This window comes from Vollenhovia emeryi, unplaced genomic scaffold, assembly GCF_000949405.1.
Source record: "Vollenhovia emeryi isolate VEMERY1.0 unplaced genomic scaffold, V.emery_V1.0 DF939248.1, whole genome shotgun sequence".
Lineage (NCBI taxonomy): Eukaryota > Metazoa > Arthropoda > Insecta > Hymenoptera > Formicidae > Vollenhovia > Vollenhovia emeryi.
The window spans coordinates 321,635-345,821 of NW_011967118.1; the positions used below are offsets into that span (position 1 = coordinate 321,635).

The following is a 24,187-nucleotide window of genomic DNA, read 5'->3' on the forward strand; positions in this document are numbered from 1 at the left end:
ACTTAACCCTTTGAAGCATACATATTTTCCTTTCAGCCGATTTTTCTTAAACTTAATACTTGAGGGGGTTTTTTTTGGATCGTTCGATTACGATTCTGGTGTCAGAATTACAAAATTCAAATGCAGGTTTTCAGGCGCCATGTTGGACCCGTCATTATGAATTTTGTAAATCCGACCTCACATGTGCAATCTGGAAAACTTCCGAGTACCGAGTTCCAGATAAATCGATTGCAATTTTGACTCTTTATATTGGATCCGTCATCTTGGATTTTCAAATTTTCACACCTTTCACTTCAGATTAGAAAAATCAGTGATCTCAAAAACTCGCAGACACCTAGTTTCGGAATGTCGTTCATAGGAATAAGTTTTTGACCACAGGATATCTTTTAGAAAACGATAATTTTTAATCAAAACTTTAACTTTGAGCTGCTCTATTGAATCAATCGTCGATAATTTTAGGATTTTTACTTGAGATTCAGAATTAGCAAAGCAGGAACCTTCTAGACAAGAAGTAGTAAAGACATCGGAGAAAGAATTGTTGGTTTTTCTAATTTCAAGAGGTATAGCATACACGTTACACCGTGTTCGAAAGAGTTAAACTTATTGTTGGAAAATCTGTTTAAAGGATAACGCAATTCACTCGAAAAAATCTTAACTCAAATAGATTTCTAGGTGTCGCGACAGAAATTTATCGCCATTTTTGTGTCTGTTAGAAAATTGTTTGTAGCCTGTAAAATTTATAGCCTCAACACTCTAGTAATAACTTCTGAAAAGTGTAGGTTCTATGACTCATAAATATTAATAATTTGCATTGTCGCATCAAAATGAATTTTTACCATAGTTAGAACAATCTTTGTAAGGAATCTAACTGTTCATGTACCACCGTGCATATTGACGCGAGCACGTGTTGACGTGAAATGACGCGAGACGTGTACAATCTCTGGCAAAATATGTATCTGCTTATTTATTCGCGACAGCCAATTAATATTCGCATTGTACGCATTCGCAGAGGGAAGTCGTTTTGAGCTTATCCGCCGAGCGCGACAGAGAACTCGACGTTACACAATTTTGTGATTCACTGCTCGGCTGTTTGTCTCTTTAGCGGAATAACAATGGCCAGGCGAATTGTTACGTATATTCCTTCCAAGTTTATTTATGTCTTCTTCTTGTTCGGGAAACGCTTTGTCACCGCCTTTATCGGCGCCGTCGCCGTTACCGCCACGTCGCACTAGTTGCACCGTTGCGCCGTAATCGCGGACATTCGTACGACACGTGTGTGCGGCCGGCGACGTCGTCACGATTTGCAAAGCTCCGACGAGGTCGCCGGGGAGGAGAGAAGGAAGATTACGCCGATCGCGGGCCGGGATCTTCTACGATCCGCGACGTCGAGGTCGACACGGTGCGCGCCCCAAGAAAAACGCAGTCACGTCATAAAGATAGTTCGACGCGGGTGCCATGCGACTCGACGCGCACTGCACATACGAAAGCTACCGGTGCCTCGACATCTTCCCTCGAAAATACCGAGGTCGATAAGGCTGATGGTAGAGAACCGAGAAAATTTTCAAGCCTGTTGATTGGCCGCGGGATAGAAAAGTTGTCGAGTATCTAGAAATTTTCTAGCTTGCGGCCAATCAACGCGCTTAAAAAATTTGTCGTACGACAAATCAGCCTAATATTACATTTGTCGTACGACAAATTCTTCAAGCGCGCTGACTGGCTGCAGAATAGAAGATTTCTAGATATTCGAGAATTTTATCCTGCAGCCAATCAACGCACTTAAAAAAATTTGTCGTACGACAAATGTCGTATTAGACTAAGGGTCAGAGCACAAAGCAACGTAATAGCTTACAACAAAGACGTAAGCGTAAACGTAGATGTCGTACTTACGCACAATACTTCAATAACGTTACTTCAATTACATATGACGTTACATTTACGCAAAAGCTTGTGCGCTATCTACGTTTACACTTGCGTCTTTCCCTAAGGTCTGTTACCTCTGGTCCACAATCTTGCTATAAGTAAGCTATAAACCTTGAGCCGTAAGAATTTAATCAATCACAGGTGAGAGTGAGGGGAATAAATGCCTGTGATTGATTAATTTCTTACGGCTTAAGGCTTACAGCTTACTTAAAGCAAGATTGTGGACCAGGAGTTATACAATACGTCGTATGTCGCTGAGAAATTAATTTTTTTTAAGTATTGTGTAACAGGCCTAAGGCTGCTGTTACATTTGTTGTACGACAAATTTTTCAACCGTGTTGACTGGTTGCAGGATAGAAAAGTTATCAAATCTCTAGATATTTCTATTTGTAACAAATAGAGAGAGAGAGCAGAATGGCTATCTTGTATTCTTAAGTCATAAGACAGTTATTGTGCGTTACTTTAAGACAAGGATTTAAAACGTAAAACATTGTCTTAAGTGCCCATCTACAATAGATGATTTAAGCCCTAAGCCTTAAGAAATTGACTTCTCAGTCAATTTCTCAGGCTTCACAAACTCAGACTTAAGCGTTTACGGATCGTTCTCTGCTTTAGGCTGATATTACATTTGTCGTACGACAAAATTTTTTAATGCGTCAATTGGCTGCAGGGTAGAAAATTTCTAGAGCCCCGAGAACTTTTCTATTCAGCAGCCAATCGACACGCTTGAAACATTTGTCGCGCGGCAAATGTAATATTAGCCTGAGACGCAAGTCGATGTCGGAAGTCAAAGCACAAAGAATTGTCGCAGACGTATGTCGCGTTCATTGCATCGCAAGGTGATGTGCTTACGTATACAATTCCTTGTGCGTCGACTTCCGACATTGACTTAAGTCTTACGACGGAATCGTAAACGGTTAGTGCCGATCTACAATACAGATTGAACCCTAAGTCTTCAAAAATTGACTAATCACAGTCGCGTATTCTACTCATACCTGACCGTGGTTGGTCAATTTCTTAAGGTTTAAGCCTCGTCTACATAGAAGTCGTAAAGTCGTAGTCGTAAGAATAGTCGACTATGATTGGTCAATTCTTATGTGTCTGACGAAATTGACCGATCGCAGTCGATTATTCTTACGACTACGACTCTGCGACTCTGGGACTATTCACAGTCGCGTATTCTACTCATACTTAACCGTGATTGGTCAATTTCTTAAGACTTAGGGCTTAAATCGTGTATTGTAGACTGGGACTTACGACAATCTTTCTGCTCAGGGCCTACTTTGTAGTCTTCTTCTCTTTTTAATCGAGAACATCATCTCGAGTTATCGAATTATAACGAAATGAACGAATAGAGGCGCGGCATCCTCGAATCGATCGCGCGCGAAAAGGTTAAAAGACAGTTATTTTAAGTGTAAAGCAGACCGGTTTTAGCTCTTCGATTTTCCCTCGCCGACCGCAATGCTCCCTTTCGCCGCGAGTTCGTCCGCGACGACGTTCGCAACGTCCGAGAGAATTGGCGAGACGGGAGACAAATTACCGGAGCGCGTACGCGCGGGCCACCCGGTACGTCGCCGCTCATCAGCTGATCGGCCGCGGTGTGCGAAGCCGCGTAAACACGGGTCTAATCTATATGCCAGCGTAATAATGCCTGCGCTACAATTGTGACGTTGTGGCAAATGAGACGGACGGGTGTAATTGCCGATTTCGTCGGAATTGTACACGCGTGACTCGTTACTCGCGTTACTGCGACGAATAACGAGTCGCGGCGCGGCATTTCGGTGGTGAGGTTAGATCGGTTTGGGCAGTTGGAATTTAAACGAGTGTCACACGACTCGTCTCTCGCTGCATAATCAACTTTTTCAAACAAAAAGTCGCAGGTCTCGCAATCGAAAACAGTATTATCAGTTTCCCGATCCAAGTTAAATCACTTGCTGTCGTGGCTCTTGCGCGAATGACGTAATTAAAATTCAAATTTCTCGCACGCGGTTAAAAAGTCAGTATCGTCCTTTCGCGACGCTTGGAGTAAAACGTGGATTCTTGGGGTGATTTAAAATGCGTGTCTCTTAGCGCCCATTCTCACAACTCGTTTGGCTTTTTGCAGAACTGCTGGACAACCTGAGACCAGTGTCGCCAAAGCCGGGCCATATGGAGCGCATAAAAACACCCCTTGGAACTTCCGGCGCGACTGCAGACGAGGATGAACAGCCGTTCAGGGAAAGATTTCTGAAAATTAATGTCAGGCATATCACAGATGGCCAGGTGATTGTCTCTACTTTTAAGTACCTGTACATTCCACGCGGGGGTCTCAACATTTTCTGAGGTTTGAATATTCTTGCAGGGTGTAGTCGGCGGTGTGCTGTTGGTCACGCCAAACGCAGTTATGTTCGATCCAAACGTGTCCGATCCTCTCGTCATCGAGCACGGTGCTGAATCTTACGGAGTGATTGCGCCAATGGAGTTCGTGGTCAATGCTGCAATTTATTACGATATCGCGCACATGAGGGTCTCCCATACCGAGTCTGGACACTTGGACAAAAAACCTGAGATTTATTACATGAAGAAACCCCAAGTAGTCGATCGTAAATGTCAGTCTCCGGGGAAGGATGAGAATTTCCCGGAATTAGCAGGCGACGATAGCGAAAGTGTGTGTAGCTGCGCTGAGAGAGATGGCGATGCTTTTCCAAAGGCCTTTGAGCGAGAACTTGTCACTCCCACTAATCTCCAGGGTGTACGTATTGTTTTGTTGCAATGCCTACGTTTATTGTGCGAAGCGAAATGTTGGAATCGTATTTTTCATCAATATATCGTTGTTACAGGAGGAGAATTCAACCTCGACCAAAGATAAAGAGAAAGAGAAAGACAGTAACGAGAAAGAATTCTCCACTGGCGGCCAAGGTAGTAGAACTCTAGAGGAACGCAGACGTTCCATGCTTGACCATCATTGGGCGGTTCCTAGCAAAGATCGGAGTACGTTCTCTGTTGACGACGAACAACAAGATTCGTTAAATTCTGATAAGGTGATTATATTTTTGTCGTAATAGCATGAAGAATTGGTGTAATTTATAAAATTTATAACAAATTTAAAAATTGATACAGGGTGTTCAGCGTAACGACCTACATAATTTTTGGAACGCTTCCGGCGGTTTAAAAAGACGGTGTAAGCTCTGACTAGAACATGAACATTTGTAAACGTGAACGTTGAAAATTGTCTGGGAACTTTTCGCATTGTAAACACATAATCATTATCATGAGTGGTTGTTCTTTGAGTTCTCTTCAGAAGTGGACATTAATCGTTTCATTAGGTGCACTGAATCATTCTTCTCATTCGGAAAAAGCTGATGTGCTACTAATATTTGGTGAATGTGGAAGAAAGTCTCGTGAAGCTGCAGAGTATGAACAGCGATATCAAGGTAGAAATCATCCATCAGAGAAAGCTTTTAGAAACATTGAACAGCAGTTTGTGGAGAACTGGAAAATTTCCTGATATCCGTAAAACGTCCTAATCGAAGTCGCGTAGTTACAAATAGTAATAATTCTGCAAAGGTAGTGGCTCACTTTTAAATCCACAATACTTCGTTTCATGTTGTCGTTGCTGAAACATACCAGTTGGAAGTGCACATAGAATAAAACAAAAGACAATAAGTATCATCCATTTAAGTTAACTTTAGTACAACATTTATGTCCAACTGACGAGATACGATATTTAGATTTCAAGCATGGCTTGCTGCTGTTTAGGAGAAAAATTCTTATGTATTAGATAAAATTATATGGACGGATGAATTGAAATTTATCAGTAACGACGGTATTTTCAACAATCATAATTACGCTTCTGGTCATCAGGTTCATATTAGACTCGAGAACGGAATTTTTCATTTTTATCTAAAATAGGTTTTTGTTTAGGTTTTTGTTAATCAAATTATAAAGAGAGGCAAGGGCAGACTGGGTATTGACAGGAGAACTGAAGTTGTCTACAAGATCAATTGTAATAATTGCGACGCGTCCTACTAAGACGCAAACTAAGAATATTACGGCTTTTATCTTGTCTTTACCCAGTTTGTCACTGTGCAATGGTATTGGCCAAACGATTGACTAACGACGCGGTAATTTTTATTCAGGTATGAATTTCTGGTTGATTTGCGATAGGTTTTTAGCATTGTTTGGTTGCATTTTGCAATTTGCGATTTCAGATCACTTGATAAGGGCCCAAACCCGGGGCTGAAACGTTGTAATCGGTTTTTTTTATTAAAAACATTGGCCGATGTAGGTCGTTAAATCTTATAAATTTTGATTTCAAATTACTGGCGATATATAATTACTACTTTGGGTTTTGTTTCTTTTTGATTTTATAGTTCTTCATGTTATAGTTTACTATTTCTCTTTCTCTTTTATTTTTTCTTTATTTTCCTCGGTACAAAAATTTGTATCTAAAATACTACCAGATCATTATTGAATCATACTACGAAGAACATTTAACTTCACATTGATATCAGCACTTTCTCAATACATAATTGTCAGAGCTAATGCAAAGTATTTTCTTTGATGTAAGAAGTATGTACTTCCAACAGAATAGTTCTCCAGTCCATGATGCACGAACAGTTTAAAATTATCTTCAGGTATATGTTTGAAAATCATGTTACAAATACAACAATCGTGTTATGAACTAGTCCGATGACTGGCTTGTTCTCTGGATTTATCTCTGATGGATTTCTTTTTATAGGAATATCTGCAAATCTCTTATGTATCAAACACTAATTACTAATATTCACAATTTTCGAGAAAAGATAGTTAAAAGATAGTTAGATGCGAATAAGAGTGGCTATGCATAGTAATTTGTTAAAGAAAGCAGAACTTTATATTGCAGACACTCAATCTGAATATTTTCTTACCTAAGTTTTTTTATTCTTATACATAAAAGTTACGTTTCTGATAGTGCGATGTTACGGTTATGATGCGAACTAGTTACAATGCGAAAATAGTTCCCAGATAATGTTCAATGTTTATGTTTATATTTCTAGTCAAAGCTTGTATGCATTGCTATTTAACATAACGGTATAAATTTGATATTGAATATTAATAAAAGTTTTCTGATAGTGCGTTGAATTCGTATTGAAGTCCCTTACAATATTATGAAAAAAATTGCATGGTATCATTTAAAAAATTCAAGTCAATGACAGTTTTTCGTACGAAAACAAAGTGTTTTCCCAAATTTTTATTGCACGTGGCTTGCATGAAATAGATGAATATTCGTCTTGTAATTTTTTCTTTAAATTATCGGGAGTGTCTAAAAAAATCATGCGGATTTTAGACTGAACGCCCTATATATATATATATATACATATAATATAATTTAACATATATACATATAAACTGATGTAAACAATTATTGCAGCAAGCTGAACCAGCTAAGTCAAATGCCATTCCCGAAGACGAAGAAGGATCTCTAGTCAAATTGTCGTGCCATGATTCTGGTATCGATATCCGTGATCCTAATCCACCGGTTCCAGTAGTGCAGCCTATACCGTCGAAAAAAGTTTACTCAGATGCGGATATTGTCTTATCCTCGGATTGGGTTCCACCGATAACGATAGCACCAACGAATGTTACCAGTACGTTGGAAGCCACTTCTGCTATTAACGGCAGGAAGAAAGCCAGTTCGGTGTCCTTTAGCTTAGAGAGTAACGCGGAAGAGCCTGAGAAGGATGAAGAGCACAAGGAGGATGATAAGCAGGAAACTCGGAAGAACAAGGTACTAAATTTAACGTTTGCACAATAACGCGACGCTATATTCTTCACAGATATATTTCATGCATTTGTTTTGACATTTTAGATGCTGAAACGTCTGTCATATCCATTGTCCTGGATGGAGGGTTTAACCGGAGAGAAAGATGATGACAGCAGCAAATCTCTCTCTGATAAGATGTCAAGCCTTCCAAACAGCGCGGATTCCCATCATTCCTCTGTTTTCAGCAAAGTTTTCTCGAGGTGAACAAATTTATATCACATAGTGATAATTATCGACAACTAATCTAGCGTGTTTTTAATTATTTTCTATATATTTAAACATATTTTTACAACCGCTTTTATCTTCTTACACTCTTCTATTTATCTGCGCTAAGAATGAGTAACATTCTTGCAAAGATGCACATTTACAGAAAGGAAAAACGGATAATCTTATCGCTTTTATTTTAACTTGCTTTTTGCGAACTTCTATAGTATATAGCATACAAATGAGGTTATTTATAAGCAGTTATTCCTTATGTAACTTATTCGTTTATTGCCATTTTTTTCGTAGATAAAATCAACTTTATCCTTATGAAACAGGTATAGCCTCATTTGTTATAACTTAGCATATATTAGCTACTTGCATAGGGAGAGCTTCTGGCGTATGAAAAGCATTATGGAATACAAAACTCGGGAAAGGAATATATAAGTATAAAGGTACATAGACGACCAGTCCAGTCATCCGAAAGACTGATAGTTATTGCGCGGTCGATTATGACGAAACTCCAAGACGTTTATGTTGCGCCTATGTTGCATACGATACTAATTTAGATACTCATTAACGCTTTACTATCATTTCTAATGTAACTAACAAAGACTATGTAATGGTGGTGGAAAAAAGCTCGCCGATCAACCTGGTGAGTGACTTTAGCTCGGGCCTGTTTGCTAAAACACCCAGCGAAGAGAGTGGCGGGGGCGGTAGAGCGGGCGGAACTCCTCCGCTCACCGCCTCCTCTCTCTCCCAGGACTCCAGCAATTTCTCACCTGGTCCAGGAGGCCTTATCGGGTGAGTCTGGACCCGATCGTAACCTTGCATTGCTGTATTTCTTCCTTTCTCCTGGTCCTCCCTATTTTTTCCCTGATCTATGTACTTCTCATTTAATCGATACTTGTGTTGTTTCGGAAATGTTCTGTTCCAGTAGAATCCTCCTCGATGTTGCTACAGAAAGAAACGGTTCAATCAAGAAATGTAAATTGCGTACACACGCATTATGTAGAGTCTGTCAAAATATCCCGAGGATTCTACTGTTGAGATGTTTCTTCCTTCCACACACTGTTCCATTATTTCGTTATTATTTGTTTAATTTTGAAGATACTCTGGGATTGAGGGCTCCTGCTTTCAGGTAAATCATATTGTTTGCCGAAAATTTTAGGCGACAGACCCTATCGGTACTACTTTTCAGATCGCTTACCGCCAATTCATAATCAATTCAACATAGTGTTTAATATCGTATTATCAAGCAATCTCACGATTCATTGTTCGCCATTTGTACTGGATACATCTTGATTGTTAATCCCCATTATTATTATTATAAATGTTATTATCGCTTCTGAATTATGAGGATGTGGAAATTCAGTGTGTTACAACTTACAATTAGTCAAACGTGACAGCTAACATGTACTTGTCGTTCAGAAGCTTTTGGAATGTTGTCTGACAAAAAAGCCTCCCTGTGTCTCTTCAGTTTTCTTACAATTGCATTTCCTTTCAGACGCCCTTCCGTGGGTACTTTTATTAGACAGCAACCTTTAACATCTTCTGGCAGCAGCAGCGTTGATAGCAGTCGAGGTAGCAAAACTTCCGCGACGGCACCGCGACTAGATTACCGCAGTATGGTCTCAGTCGAGGATATGCCGGAATTGTTTGTGAGTTTCGACAGTAAGTATCGCAGCCACGTATCCAAAATATTTCGTGTCCTATCGGAATGGATAGTCTAACAATTATAATGCCATACTCCAAGAGACTTTCCTTTTACACAAAACACTTGTCGCTGTTATTTTCATATAACATGTAATATTGGTATCGATAGAAACGAATCGATGAGTAACGATAAAGGGATGGCAAACGGGATTAATATATCACGCACTGCACTTGCCCGTAAACGCATAATAGCTTTTTAAACCGTGTTGTTTTGCCAACTTATTGTCCCTGTCTCAGAATTTCGAGCGCCTTTAGCTACAAATTACTATGAATTTGTGTGGAAACAATTCTTTTCATGTTTCTTAAATTTTGTTAATATTGTACTTAAACCGCCAGGCAAACTCGGGATTGGTAACCACATGCGCTTAACTTGGTGTACATTAAAGTAGTCTATCATTGTTTTAGATCATATATTTGTTTGTCATTATCAGTTCCATACGTTATTCCATAAAATGAACGTTCAATATCGTTCGATGGGTAAAAACATTTGTCGAGCATTTTGGGGAAAAAGAAACGTGAATTATTCCGGTCTTGTTCGGTACAAATTAACATTCTACTTCTCATACATTAACTTATATTCTGATAAATATTTTTTCTAATAGTTTCTTAGTAAAACGACTGTGAACAAGCATTTTTCATAACATATTTCTTTACAAACAAAATGTATGGATATATCTTCAGAATCTTGAAACCCTTTGTGCCACACTGCATGTGACGGACGTGTCTTATTTCGATTTAAACAATTTTTTACTTGTCACTTTGAAGCATACTTAGCATAGAATTTCAGATTTTTCATATTAATATCTTCTATAATAATCGAATGAGTCTTTCAAGGCAAAACTATACTATTTCTGCGAGACATGTGTGACATGTTCGATTGTTATAGATTTTGGTAGCAACTGTTGTATATTTCTGCATCGATTGCTCAGTCACATCTTTCTGTCTCTCTTTCTCTCCAGTAATGTTTTATCTATTTCAGATTAGCACAACGGGTTTCATCATTTAGCTAGCAATAGGTTCATACTAATGCAGTAATGTCATTTGTTTCTGTTGCCCCTCTAGTCCAAGCACCTAATTTTCCCGAACTCGAAGGCCTGGGTAGGTTCATACAGTATTAGCTTGCTCTTCTCTCCTTGTGCCGCGAATTCCCAATTCTTCAGTTGCCTCTTTCGTACGTCTGTCAAACGTAACATGTTTTCGTCTCTCACCGGTCTTATTTACTGTCATGCATTAAACATGATTTGCGCAACTTACGGGCGACCAGTACACTGTGTCACTGTAATGGTTATTTCCATTCCATCACCATTTCTTGCTGCACAACTATTTTGTCAAACTCTCCTACAATATCTGTGAAACATGTATATTCTGTGCAATATGCACGATTCATCTATCACATTTCTATCCTCGTTGCTATCGTTATTCCTTTTACACGATAATTCTTACTCTGACACTCTCTACTCTACTTTTTTGTGGTAATGTGCTTGCCTCGTTTTCCAGTTTTATTCGTGTTTTCAACCTGTCTGTGTATTTACGTGTGATCTTTAGTCATTTTTAAAGAAACTCAGGAAAGAGAACCTTACATATCTATATAAATATATACGAGCTTTTTATCGCAAAAAGATTTCTTTGTTATAACGAAATCATGAGTCCTTTGCCTGGATTCGCGGATTCTATATCGAAAAGATATCTATTATAAAACTTGCATTACTGGAGTACCCGATCTACATTGATAAATCTTTTACACAGAACTGATCCCACGACCTGCTCGTTCCTGCGAGGACCCACCGTTGTACCTGAGACTACGAACAGGCAGGCCCAAGGACAAGAAGATACCACGGTCGACGCCAATTATGAGCTACGGCAAGAAGAAGCTGCGTCCTGAATACTGGTTCAGTGTACCGCGCAACAGGTAAGTTGTTTCTCACATTGCGATTTCTCGCAACGTCTCGTCACGTCCTCTATTGCAATGTTCAATCCCAGTTACATACTCTATAGTCGTTTCAAGTATTTAGTATCAGACTAATGTATGACCAGCGATCTCAGCTGTTATATGCAAATGAGCGTACCATTAGACGATATATGAGGAACTGAAAACTGTGCACTATAATGTTTGAACTGGTTGAATGAGTAAAGCTGATGGCAGAAAATGATCTGTAAACGATTAAGGCCCGGTTTCACCAAACGTCGCTTAACTTTAATCTTAGTTTAATTCATGTATGTCTCTTTCTTAGGGTAACAGTTGGAAAGACAAAGAACGAATTAAACTAAGCTTAAAGTCAAGCGACGTTGGTGAAACCGGGCCTAGGACCGTCTTGTGTCCATTTCTACCAATATACATTAACTTTAATCTTACAATTAGTTTAATGCATGTTTGTCTCTTTCTAAAGTAACAGTTGGAAAGACAAAGAACGAATTAAACTAAGCTTAAAGTTAAGCGACGTTGGTGAAACCAGGCCTAAGACTGTCTTGTGTCCATTTCTACCAATGTAGATTAACTTTAGTCTTAGGTTAAGCTCACTTTTATCTTTTTCTAATTCTTAGAAACAGAAAGAGATAAAAAGTAAGGTAAACCGAGATTAAAGTTAATTTATATTGGTAGGAATAGACGTTAGTCTTTTATAGACGTAAGCCACGACAGAGGAAAACGTAATTCGTATGCAACAGCCTTTCGTGGCTTACGTTTTTCTCTGCTCTGCCTTACGTCTATGACTGATACAGTCTTAAGCGTTTACTGATCTTTCTTCGCCATCAACCTTACTAAAAAGTCTTTTGATAAAATTTGATTATTTACGTTTAAAAACCATTTCATGATTTCACATGAGAATAAATTAATATTAAATTTGATTGTCGACGGAATAATACTTTCGTTTATGAATTGTTTACACTCCTTGTTCTTCGTTCCGCAGTTTATTCCCAACAAGTTTAAACGGGAAAACCGGATTTTTCGGAACTCGTGCATTTCTGGAATTTTATATATTAGGATCGGCGGCTTTTTTTTTAACGACTAAGTTGTCGAAAAACGTGTAGGCGCCGCGTTGTCCGCGATAAGTCAGTCACTTGATCATGCGCGAATAAATGTTGGACGGTGACGTTTCTCGATAGAAATACAGTAAATTTTCCTCAAGCGAAAAACATTAGCTGCGTTATTTTTGTATATAGAGTTTACGCACATCTCCACGAAAGAACGCGTTACAAACCGGACACGTGCTTCGTCGCAAGACACGCAAAATAGATTTTCGCCGGAACTTCTATTTATACGCTCGCTGATGCTCGATCAAGGTTTGCTGCGCGTCGGTTGCCAGTGTTTCTCTCGCTGCGGGTGTTTAAAAACTAGAAATATTTCTAGTTAAATATTTATAAATATTAACTATAATTATAAACCCGTGACGAAAATGCGCTACAATTTCTCGAGAAGTAATGTTCAACCTAGGATTATATTAGAGACACGCGTTTGTTCCCACTTCAATCTATTTATCGTATTCATTTCGTATCTCGTAGAACAAATGCATATCCCAATTGTAAAAGTGAGAGGAATACGTTCCACGTGTGTTGTTTAATTAAGATAATAAACCCAATTCTAAGAATCTCGAATATATCACCCACATGTATCATGATATCGCGTAAATCTCGTTAACACCCCTTTTCGAGTGCCACCTGTTTACAAATATCGGCCATTTCCCGGTATCACGATTGTATCGGCGATACGCAATTAAGATCTGCTCAGACGACTAGATTAAGGTCTCTATCGAGAACGACCTCGTTTCCTCGTATCAATCTGGATTCTTGGTAATCGCATTACATCATCAGATAAATTATAAATAGCTCATTAAATGTTACAAGAATAAAATTGATATCGCGTATCGGCGGGTGATAAAATTAAGCTCCTTTTTTGCGTGTTCAATATGTTGAGAGAAACCTTCAGGCTGTCCATGGGAAGTTGCTATAAAGCTAATTACAATAATCACCTGTCATTTTTAAACACAGGGAGTAGAAGTAAAATATTTTAATGTGGGGTATATTTGACTGTTGTATTTACACGTAAATTAAAGCCGATAAAGAATATATCATTTAACGAATATTTATAAAAAATGTTAAGTATCGCCAATATTTTACATTTTCAAAGTATGCATCGCTTGGAAACTTGATCTCTTTTGAGATGCTGTTTGCTATTTTTCTCACAGCTCGAATCAATTCTTCTATCGTTTTAGTTTGGCATAGCAATTTAAGATTGTCCTGCACGAAAAAATTGCATTGTTTTAAATCTGAGGAGTACAGAGATCACTTTGTGCCTTTTTGAACAAGCTTAGGATAATTACTGGATTTTCATAAACCTTAAAAATAGTTTTAAGAATAGTTTCTCTGGTGAATTGTTATTTGGTAAGGGTGCAATTTCAAAAAGAATTTGAGAATTTTGTGCAGTGATAATTGATATATTTCAAGTGCTCGAACAGCTTTCTGACTGGAAGCACTTTCAGGATTTTCATGAAAACACTGCTCAACCTTATCAACTTCATGTTTGGTCTTTGCTGGAAGAGCCTGGTATCATATCTACGGTCCTAAAGTGTACCATATTTCAGAATTTATCAATTAAGCCAACGGCACACGATACTATTTTTCCCTACTGGATTGCTTACGAGAGCCGATCAGAATTTAGCCTTAAGTCACCTGATCGAAAACTCTGCATTCTGAGTGGCTCTCGCAAGCTATCCAGTAGGAACGATAATATCCTGTGCCGTGTGGCTTTAGTCTGTGAGAAAAGAGAGTAGAGTTATTTTAATGCATTAAAGTTGTATGAAGGATTCATGAAGTGCGTATAACAGGATACACTGGAGTGAAAAAATTGAACTTTAATACGGGAATAAAAAAATTACACCCCTTTAAAATGTTTTAGAGCTAACTTTGCGCGTGCTAAAATTATTAAAACGAAATCCTCTATGAACAGTACTATATGTTTTGTCTCTAGAGAGGAAGCACTCGATGAGATAAACTTTTTCTTCCGCCGTGAGACCGCACATTATGACGCATGCGCTCCAATTCCAACAACTGCTAATCTAACAATAAGTCGAGTTGTCGATTTAAGCTTAAATACTGCGAGCAGAGAATTTTCTACGATCAAAAATTCCGATTGTGGCAGAAACTCGATGTATATCGTAAAAAAATACCGCTAAGAATAACATTTAATATGTTGTTGCATATTCTTTCCGCGTATAATAAACAGGTTGTTCAGAACAGGGGGTACCAAATTTTAGAGGTCTATCTTGTAGCCAATCAACACACTGCAAACATTTGTCGTATTAGATTTGTTGTAATATTAGTCTAAAGGTCCATTTACTCTTTGTCTCTCTCTCTCTTTCTCTTTCTTCACAAGCTTCAGCTTATTCAATGGGACGCTCAGTCTATATTTACTATGTCTATGACTGACACTAATGGAAATTCACGAGACTGAACAGACACGTCACGGATATGTGTAAATGGACCTTAAGGCTGTATTATTAGGCTACGTTGGGATGTGTCGGGCGTGCATTGAGATATGTACACACAGAAAAATATTATTGTACAGTCAAGAAAAGTAATTACTCCGTTTATTTTATTCCGTTTAAGTAATAGTACTTTGCTTCAACAAAGAATATTTTCTTAATAATAGTTTTAAGATATACTTGTTACTAGTCTTAGAAAAGCTTGCCGTCTTACACTCAAAGAAAGAATTTATTCTTCTTTGAAGAAAATTATAAAACTTATTGAAGAATTCCGTATGCCTCTTTTAAAAAAATCAGAAGAAACAAAATTGTTTTGCTTCAAATAATTCTATGTATTCTTGTTTCAAGTACTAGACTTACTAAGAACCAGAATATGTTTTGAGTAAATATAACACTTGCGAGACGACATTATGATGAGATTTGCGGATATATAAACTTATCAAATACTCGGAACAAATAATATTTACTTGCAGGTAGTATATATTGTTCTGTGTGTAGAGTCGAGGTGGGGATGGCTGGGAGAATTGGAGGTGGATCGAACATCTGCTGCAAATTAAATGAAATTAATTTTTTATCTATAGACAGATTTTATCTGAAGCAGAAAGCGCTTTAATATTTTATAAATATTGTGAACCTTATTGTTTTACAACGTGGTATTTTTGATTATCATAGAAACGTTTCCAGAACATTATATTAACTGTTTTACCAATGTCAAGTTCAACATAGCTGCAGCAGTTTTAACACGTTACAAATTTTATTGCAAGCTTTACGTTCGACCGATAGATGTCGTAATTTCTCGTAAGAGAAATTCATGTAGTCGCGATATAAAGAGGAGCCTGATTTGAAGTTCAATCATCTGATTAACACTCATTAGCCGAAATGACTAGAGGGTGTGTTCGGAAACGTCACCCGGGTGAACTGTCTCTTCCGTTTTGTGGAATACATTCCGCACTCATTCGCAATATCGAAGACAATAAACAATGTGTGACAAAGGCTCGTATGATATAAATCAGAATCGAGGAGAAAGGGCTCTGAGCCGTGACGAGATGTACGTGTCAAATTATAAAATAATTTATTGTTAAACTAACATAAAGATTAAACGTTTCGGTCGAATTCTAGACCATCTTCAGTAAAATACAATAATTTTATACAAAGTGTCGTGACGGTTAAATTATTAAAACGCATGTCGTGTACAAAATTATAAAAAACGTAGGTTGAAATAAAGGTAATGTACCAAAATGAGCTGTAAGGAAAATTATAAATTGGTTTTATAATTGGTAGGAGAAACAGAATTAGAATTAGAATACGTATTTATTAGTTATGTTATACAATATGTTATACAATAAACAATACCTAACAATACTGTTAAAAGAAAGTTTAAATTTTTATCATTCACTGGATATTTATTCAATTACTTATGAGACGTTATATTGAACGTACAAGAAAAACATTATTCACAATGTTAAGACACTCTCATTTCAATGTTATTATAATATTTAAATTGCTAGCAAAGTTTGTTTATTATGACGTCGATTACAACGTTAAAACCCACATACTGAACGTTACATGTTACTGAATATCGTTGTAATAACGTTATATTAATGTTCATTTGCTCTTACTGGGATACAAGTATTTATTCATAATCTCGTTTGATTGCGGAGGCGGGAGATTTTAGTTTGAACCTGGGTAACGGCTTGTAAATCAAATTCAACGATGCCAGCTGAAGATAAAGTTATTGGAGTGGTCTAGAATTCAGAGCTCGATGGATTAGGATTTAATATATTTACTGCGCGATGCGTATGCGACGTTTTGCGGATTACGTTTGCGATTTGCAGTAGCGACGTCCGACCGAACTGAATTAAAATTCGACTCTGTGCCGGCACTACTTTAGGGATCTCTCAGAATAATTCTTTGCGTCGATCCAAGACCGGATTGCGACGGAAACGGGTTGAAATGAATTCCGCGTTTGCCGGACTCCGCATTGTTCGGCGGGGCAGGAAAAACCGCGACGAGAGAGCCTTGACTGGCTAAAAGGCTGAAAAGAAAAGAAACATGTCGACGCGATAAATACGGCGCGCAACAACGTTCAGCGAGCGACGAGACGCGTACGAGACTAAAGTGCAGGTGTACCGAGCGTATCGGCGGCACGTGACACGTCCGCGAGTCGCCTGTCGACATTCGCGACGTATCTGGCAGCCGCTCCGTTTTCCGGTCGCTCTTCGCTCCGCGTACGAGACGTGTATCGCCGAGTGCGGCGCGCGTTACGCGTTTAACCCGGGTGCTTCGTCGCGCGAAGGACGGGACGGTGCGCCGCGAATCAATCGCCCACGTGTGTCGCGCGTAAATATAAAACAGTATCGCGGCATAGCGAACCTGTTGCCAGGAGGTTAGAAACGGAGGCCGCCGATAACGAGCGCTGATACGCGCCTCCGTATCTCTCGCGAATCGGCCCGGGATAATTGGTCGCCCACGCGCGCGCGCGCGCACGCGCTAGGCGCGACACTCGCGGAGCGAGCTAGCCGCGCGTTGTTTCACCGCGGTCCGACGCCGCCTCGCGTTTACGGCGCGACGATGAATCAGGCGATGAGCGCGGTCGGCGGTATGCTGAATTTTATTTACGATCGCCACGTGAGAGGAACGGTGAGGGGCGTGATGCCCTTCGTGCAGCGCAGGTAATACATGGCGCGCGACGCTCCGCGGCCGCGGCCGCGTGGGCGTCGTTGAATTTTGTTTATAACTCGGAAGCCTAAAGCCCGTGTCCCACAGCCCACTACGTACTGCGGACGCGGATTGGATTGGGATTACGGATTGCGGATCACATTTCAGCCAATCAGACGAGGCGGCCTTGAACCCGATTGGTTGAATTTCGATCCGCAATCCGTAATCCCAATCCAATCCGCGTCCGCAGTACGTAGTGGGACACGGGCTTAAAGGTCCCATTTCATTGACGCTACGATTTAGCGTCAAATATAGTCACGTGACTAAATTTACCGCTCGCCTAGGGAAGGAGAAGTAGTTGCAAAATATGAGCGTCGTAAAACCACCGCTGGCTGCGTTCAAAAACACCACCCGAGTATCCCAGAGTATCATTTTATCCTTGTTTAACATACGGTGAGCAACAAGGATAGAATAATACTGGGGTACTCGGGTGGTGTTTCTGAACGCAGCCCTTGTCACACCATGGCACACTGAAAAAGTTGAAACGGTCTCAACTTTTTCCCCCCTTCGTCGAGAAGTCACTAGAACTCATTTGCCACTGGTTTCTAGCGTCAATGAAATTGCGGCATAAATGCTGTCCCTATCCTTGTGAGGTGCGCGCACACAACTACAGGGACTCTAGTTGTGTGCGTGCACCTCGCAAGGATAGGGACAGCATTTATGCCGGTGCGTGTACATCATACGTTGTGCAATCGTGCGTGCGTGGAGTTGTTTATTATACGTAGTCCTTGCCGTGTGCCATAAACAATTCCCCGCGCGCCTAGCAACGCCGATCGCGGGACGGCCGCGTCTCACCGCGAGCTTGAATTGGGCGGTAGACCGGGCTAAGGCAGCGATTTTTAATAATTAATAACTCGTTAACTATCGCGAAAATTGCAATATGGTAGAGGGCTTTTCGACTCGGTCTAATCCGCTCTCCCCGTAAATAAGAGGTGAGGCGGGTATTACATAACAACTTGTATAATAAACATTAATAATAACAGCGCTTAGAACTTCCTCAAAATATCCTGGATGCATTAAAGATAATCTTGAGGAAATATTGTACTATTTAAGTAACTATCTCGGACATTTCATTATGCATGCCTGATTATATTTCGATGAATCTATGGTATATCGAAAATATAGAAATCTATTTTGTTATTTTGTATGAATAGATAAAAATAAAAATCTTACTATACAGATTCAAGAAAGTAGATGTAAGACGAGCAATTTACTTGGTTAACGAGTTGTTAATTATTGAAAATTGCTGTCTTAGCCCGGCCTACCGTCCAATTCAAGCTCGCGGGGAGACGCGGCCGTCCCGCGATCGGCGTTGCTAGTCGCGCGGGGAATTGTTCACTTGACACACGGCAAGGGCTACGTATAATAAACAACTCTATCTCTCTGTGCAATTAACTCTTGGATTGATATAAAGAATTAATCTCTTGAAAATAAATGTAATGCGCAAATGAAAAATGTCACACACTCACATGTCCCTTGTAATATGAAAACGTGAAATGTTAATCCGTGATGTCGATTGTCTTAACTTCCAATAACTTTATCTTCAGCTGGTATCATCTTTGAATTTTCTCTACAAACTGTTATTTATTTTCAAGTAAAACTCACTAAAACTAAAATTGTAAGTTACGCAATTATCTCTTTGTACAATTCATTCTTGGATCGACGTAAAGAATTAATCTTTTGAAAATAAATGTAATGCAAGATGGAAATGTCACGCATACATGTCGCGTGTAATATATAAAAATATTAATTTTTAATCCGCGATGTCGATCTGTTTTTAGATCATTCCAATAACTTTATCTTCGGCTTGCATCATTGTTGAATTTTCTCTACAAACTATTATTTACTTTCAAATAAAAATCTCTAAAACTAATTGTACGAGTTATAAGAGTATCTCCCTATGCAATTAATTCTTGGATCGGTATAAAGAATTATTGTCTGGTGTAACGCAAATCAAAACGTATTGTACTAGAAAAAATATTAAAAACCCGTGATGTCGATCCGTTTTTCAGACCATTCCAACAATTCTATCTCCAGTTTATATCATTGTTGAATTCTGTTCATAAGCTCTTATCTAGTTTTAAACTAAAATCTGTAAAAATGGGAGCTATACAGTTATTTCTCTGTACGATCCATTTGCGAAGAGTTATTTTCCAATCGAATGAAAACGCGTATCAAAACATCACACCTGTGTATCTCGTGTAGCAACAAAAATATTAAATTTTAATCCGCGTCGATCTGTTTTTAGATTATCTCCAGCATCATCGCTCAGTTTTATTTATAAATTGTCATCTACAATAATTTAAAAATCTAAAATCTCACCTGTGCAACGATAGTATTACAAATATTCTTGCATTTTACCCAGAAAAGATATGCAATAATAATAGATTAATTAACATTCTTGTTTATAAATATACAACTCAACGGCATAAAAAAAAACATAGAATTTTCTGCGGAATCTTTGCTCGCAGTATTTAAGTTTTAAATCGATAGTTCGATAAATGAATTGATAACAAATAAACAATTGGAAAATTGGGAACAATTTTTTCTCTACCGAACAATGATACAATTAACGGTTACATTTTCTTCCTTCTCTCTTTGCAGAGTGGACGATCTGTACAGGTTCATTCACGCGTGGGTGCCGAGTCTCTACGGCGAGCTGGATGAGAACTACTGGCGGGAACGCGGCTACATCCTGTCCGATACCGACACCGACCTGTCGCCGGAACTGTCGCCCCACGAGAGCGGCGAGGGCGCGGATTCCGCGGAGGAGAGCAAGACTCGCGATGGACAAGGTGACGACATCAGCGAGTTGACGAGGGAGTCCTGGGAGGTGAGTGCCGATTGGGACGACGGCCCACATGATCTTTCCCTGCGTCTAGACGGAGACTTTTTCACAAAGTTGCTACTGGAAATTGGAGAGTCTTGAAACTTTCCTCTTTGACAACAACTTTATTCCGCCTTATTTTCAATTTTATTCCTCGCTCGTATAAACGTATTGTTATGTTGCCTGCAACTGGGGAATTCCGTTTCAACAGAAACTCGAGTCTCGCGTCAATGACGGAAAAATATCGGAGTGTTATGATCGTCACTTAAAGTCTCCGCGGAGAAGTTGCCTCTGGATGCCGGAATTTGAAATCGTGGATTTCGAATTTTGCAGCCTCGTATAATTCGTCGAAGAGAAAGAGATCGCTGTTCCCGAGACTTTTCGACAGACGCATCGATCTCTTTCTCTGTAACTTTTGCGAACAATCCCAATTTCGCTGATAAACCGATCCTCGTGTCGACCGGCTGTCAACGGCGAGACACGCTGAGTATTTCGCGAAATCGCGAGCGTGCGATTCACCCGTTACCGATGGTAACGTCAAAGGCCAATTCCGTTCCGGCGCTCGTTGCGCCGAACGCGGCCGTCGATTTTCGACGCGAGGATCGCGCGGGGGGCTCGATTGCACCTCGACGATGCCGCGGCTGAGAACGCCTGCTAAACACGGCCGATTCTATTGGCCGACAGCTGATCAAGGCCCCCTACGTAAAGCTGTACAGCATCCTGAAGACCTCGAGCACGTCGGCCGATTCCGAGCAGATCCAGGATTCGGAGGTACCGATCGCTCCGCCCACCTCCCCGGTGATATCGTCGATATCTATCATTAGGCACCCTAATTGCTCGATGTTGAACAATGCACCTCTTAGATAACACTGCCGCACCCTAGACCTTGTTAGATCTCGGGTGCACCCCGTTGTCACGCGATGTTGCGACCGTGCCTATCTCGCGTACTTGGTGTCCTTTTTTCTTCCTTTTTTTTTAGTCGACCCTTTCAACCCGCTTTGCCCGCTTCGACTGTTCATGTCTCCGGTAAACGTCACAGCTTACAGTTACGTCAACATCAATATCATAATTTCCTACTCAACAATATAAATGTAAAGGCCTGTGCCCACGATGCTAGAACTTGGTCCAAGTCCCAGTTTAGAAATGTGTAGCTCTTCCATAGAAGCTGCAAGTTGATTGGCTACACATTTCCCGGAACTAGGACTTGGATCGCGTTCCAGCATCGTGGCACCTTAACACACGCTGTACAGTGATGGACAGGAATGGTTGCGACACGGTTTTTTCAAATGAGCTTAGGAACTCGAGAAATAGATCGGAAACGCTCGAAATGGTTTCGGAATGGCCATCGAGTAAAATATTCTTCGGAGAAGATTTTGAAATCGTAACCCTCAGGCCCGTATCAGACACGCTGAGATTGAGATTAGATTGAAATGTAACCAATTAGAGTAAAGTTTACTAATCTCAAGTTTAGTGTGGCTCTTACTCTAATTGGTCAAATTCCAATCAAATTCTAATCTCAGTCCGTAGTCCGATACGGGCTTCAGTATAAATGCATGTTCCTAGACTCATTAAAAAGGGATGTCGCAACCATGCTGTCCATCACTGTACACAACAGTTACATTGTTGAGGTGGAAATTATAATGTTGACGTTACGTAACGGTTAGGTGGTGTTTACTGGGTTGATACGTCATCACGACTTAGTTGACGTTCTCGTGATGCGAAATAGTTTGTAGAGAATTCTTTACGATCTTGCTGTTTACACTCTCGCCATTCTCATTCATGCCCTCGCGGTAACTCACGGACAATGATGTTACGGGCCAACGTACGAGGGACCTGGCTTCAGCGACTTCGTTTAAACAATCTCTCGCTCCTGGTGTTCGGACTTCACATTCGAGCTAGGCTTATCCTCCGGCTCTTGTCTCGAATCGCACATCACTCCCGAAAACAGATTGCATGCACCTGTTCCTCCTGGTCGTAGAATATACTCTCAACTAGAATCTAGATGAATGTGCAGCATGCACTTGTTCGATACTCTCCAACTCGCGCATGCACAATGTTTTTATCGTGTTTCATTATTATCGTCTCCTTTCTCTCTCCCTCTCTCTCTCTTTCTCTCTCTCTCTATATATATATTTGTATATCTCATAATACGTCTCAATAGTTCTCATTCTACCAATTTTTCGCAGACTTCGTCACGCCGTGTGCGATTCGAAATACTTAGAACGCACTTTCCGTACTTGTCGATTCGTACGACTTCATGCAAACGTTGCGTCGAAGACGTTAAAGATTATCGATTCCAAGGCGAAATGGTAATTGTGATAGACAGCGTTTGTGCCGGGAGTGCGAAGCGGGGAAACATAATAGTTAGCTGGGTATAAAAGATTGGAAATCTATTTCCTTTGATTGTTTATGTTGTCTGAAAAAACATCTGACAGTAATAGGATCCCCCCCCCCTCTCTCTCTCTCTCTCTCTCTCTCTCTCTCTCTCTCTCTCTCTCTCTCTCTCTCTTTTTTCTCTCTTTCTCTCTCTGTATCGTCGAAGAACTTCTAACAGCATTCTTAATAACACTTCCTCATGAAACGGTGGACAAACCGGTGTCTCTAACTTGTTTACGGAGGAATGAGGCTTGGACATTGACGACGCACTAAATGGCGTATACCTTGCGTGATGTAAGCATGCAATAATGTAGATCAACTTGTGTCAAGAGTCATACTCTATGAACTAGTCGGCGCTTGCATAATATCGATGCATTATTAATGAGAATATTGATGACACAGGCGGTGTAAGTTGACACAGATGTATATCATTTCTTGGGAGAATTGCGTGCGCTCGCTCGTTTTTGTAACATGCAGGCAATTTTTCTTTTCTTTTCTTCAAATACCGGATTAAGTTAAATTGAAAAAGCTTCGCCTCTCGTTTCTAAATGTCTTATTTTCTATTTAAAAAAAACGAGTGCCGATAGGTTAATAAAGGTTGAATTCCATTGTGAAATAAAGTTAATAATAACGCTCTTATCGAGATAAAAACAATGTTGCAGCCGAAAGGAGATACGGCATGTACTTATCGTACTCGGATATCGACTCCAGATAATAAAAAAAAATATTTTAACGCTGTCTCCTCTGTGCTGTAAATTCGAAAACTATTTTTTTCGCTTATTTATTCCATTCATTCTATTTAATTCTGTTTAATTTGTTCAATTTAATTTAATTTACTGCTAAGTAAGAGGTACGGAGCACAGAGAAATATGATATTAGAATAACGCAAAAGGTGAGGCACCAACAAAGTAGTTGCTTCACTGCCTACCCGATAGGAAGAGCAGAAACAAAAACGCAAATTGTCAAAGCGCAAGACTACAAAATGAAAACAAAAGTAATATACATATAATATATACAGGGTGTTATGTAATACCCACATCAACGCTTATTGTGGGATAGAGTGGACTAGACTAAGTCGAAAAGTCCTCTACCATTTTGCACTTTTCGCAAAAGTCAGCGAGTTATTAATTATTAAAAATCGCTGTCTTAGGCCGGCCCATTGCCCAA

The 24,187-nt window shown here is 39.8% G+C and overlaps 1 protein-coding gene across 1 annotated transcript in view; it reads left to right on the forward strand.

Moving 5' to 3' along the window:
• The window catches only part of LOC105559952 (oxidation resistance protein 1), a 159,523-nt gene that overhangs the window by 114,711 nt on the left and 20,625 nt on the right, over nt 1-24,187 (forward strand). Inside the window, exons 6-14 of the mRNA XM_012008626.1 lie at nt 1,335-1,541; nt 4,025-4,182; nt 4,262-4,651; nt 4,740-4,940; nt 7,313-7,669; nt 7,751-7,905; nt 9,414-9,580; nt 11,369-11,531; nt 20,422-20,650. Coding sequence (XP_011864016.1) covers nt 1,335-1,541; nt 4,025-4,182; nt 4,262-4,651; nt 4,740-4,940; nt 7,313-7,669; nt 7,751-7,905; nt 9,414-9,580; nt 11,369-11,531; nt 20,422-20,650 — 2,027 coding nt within the window. The remainder of the gene's footprint in view (nt 1-1,334; nt 1,542-4,024; nt 4,183-4,261; nt 4,652-4,739; nt 4,941-7,312; nt 7,670-7,750; nt 7,906-9,413; nt 9,581-11,368; nt 11,532-20,421; nt 20,651-24,187) is intronic.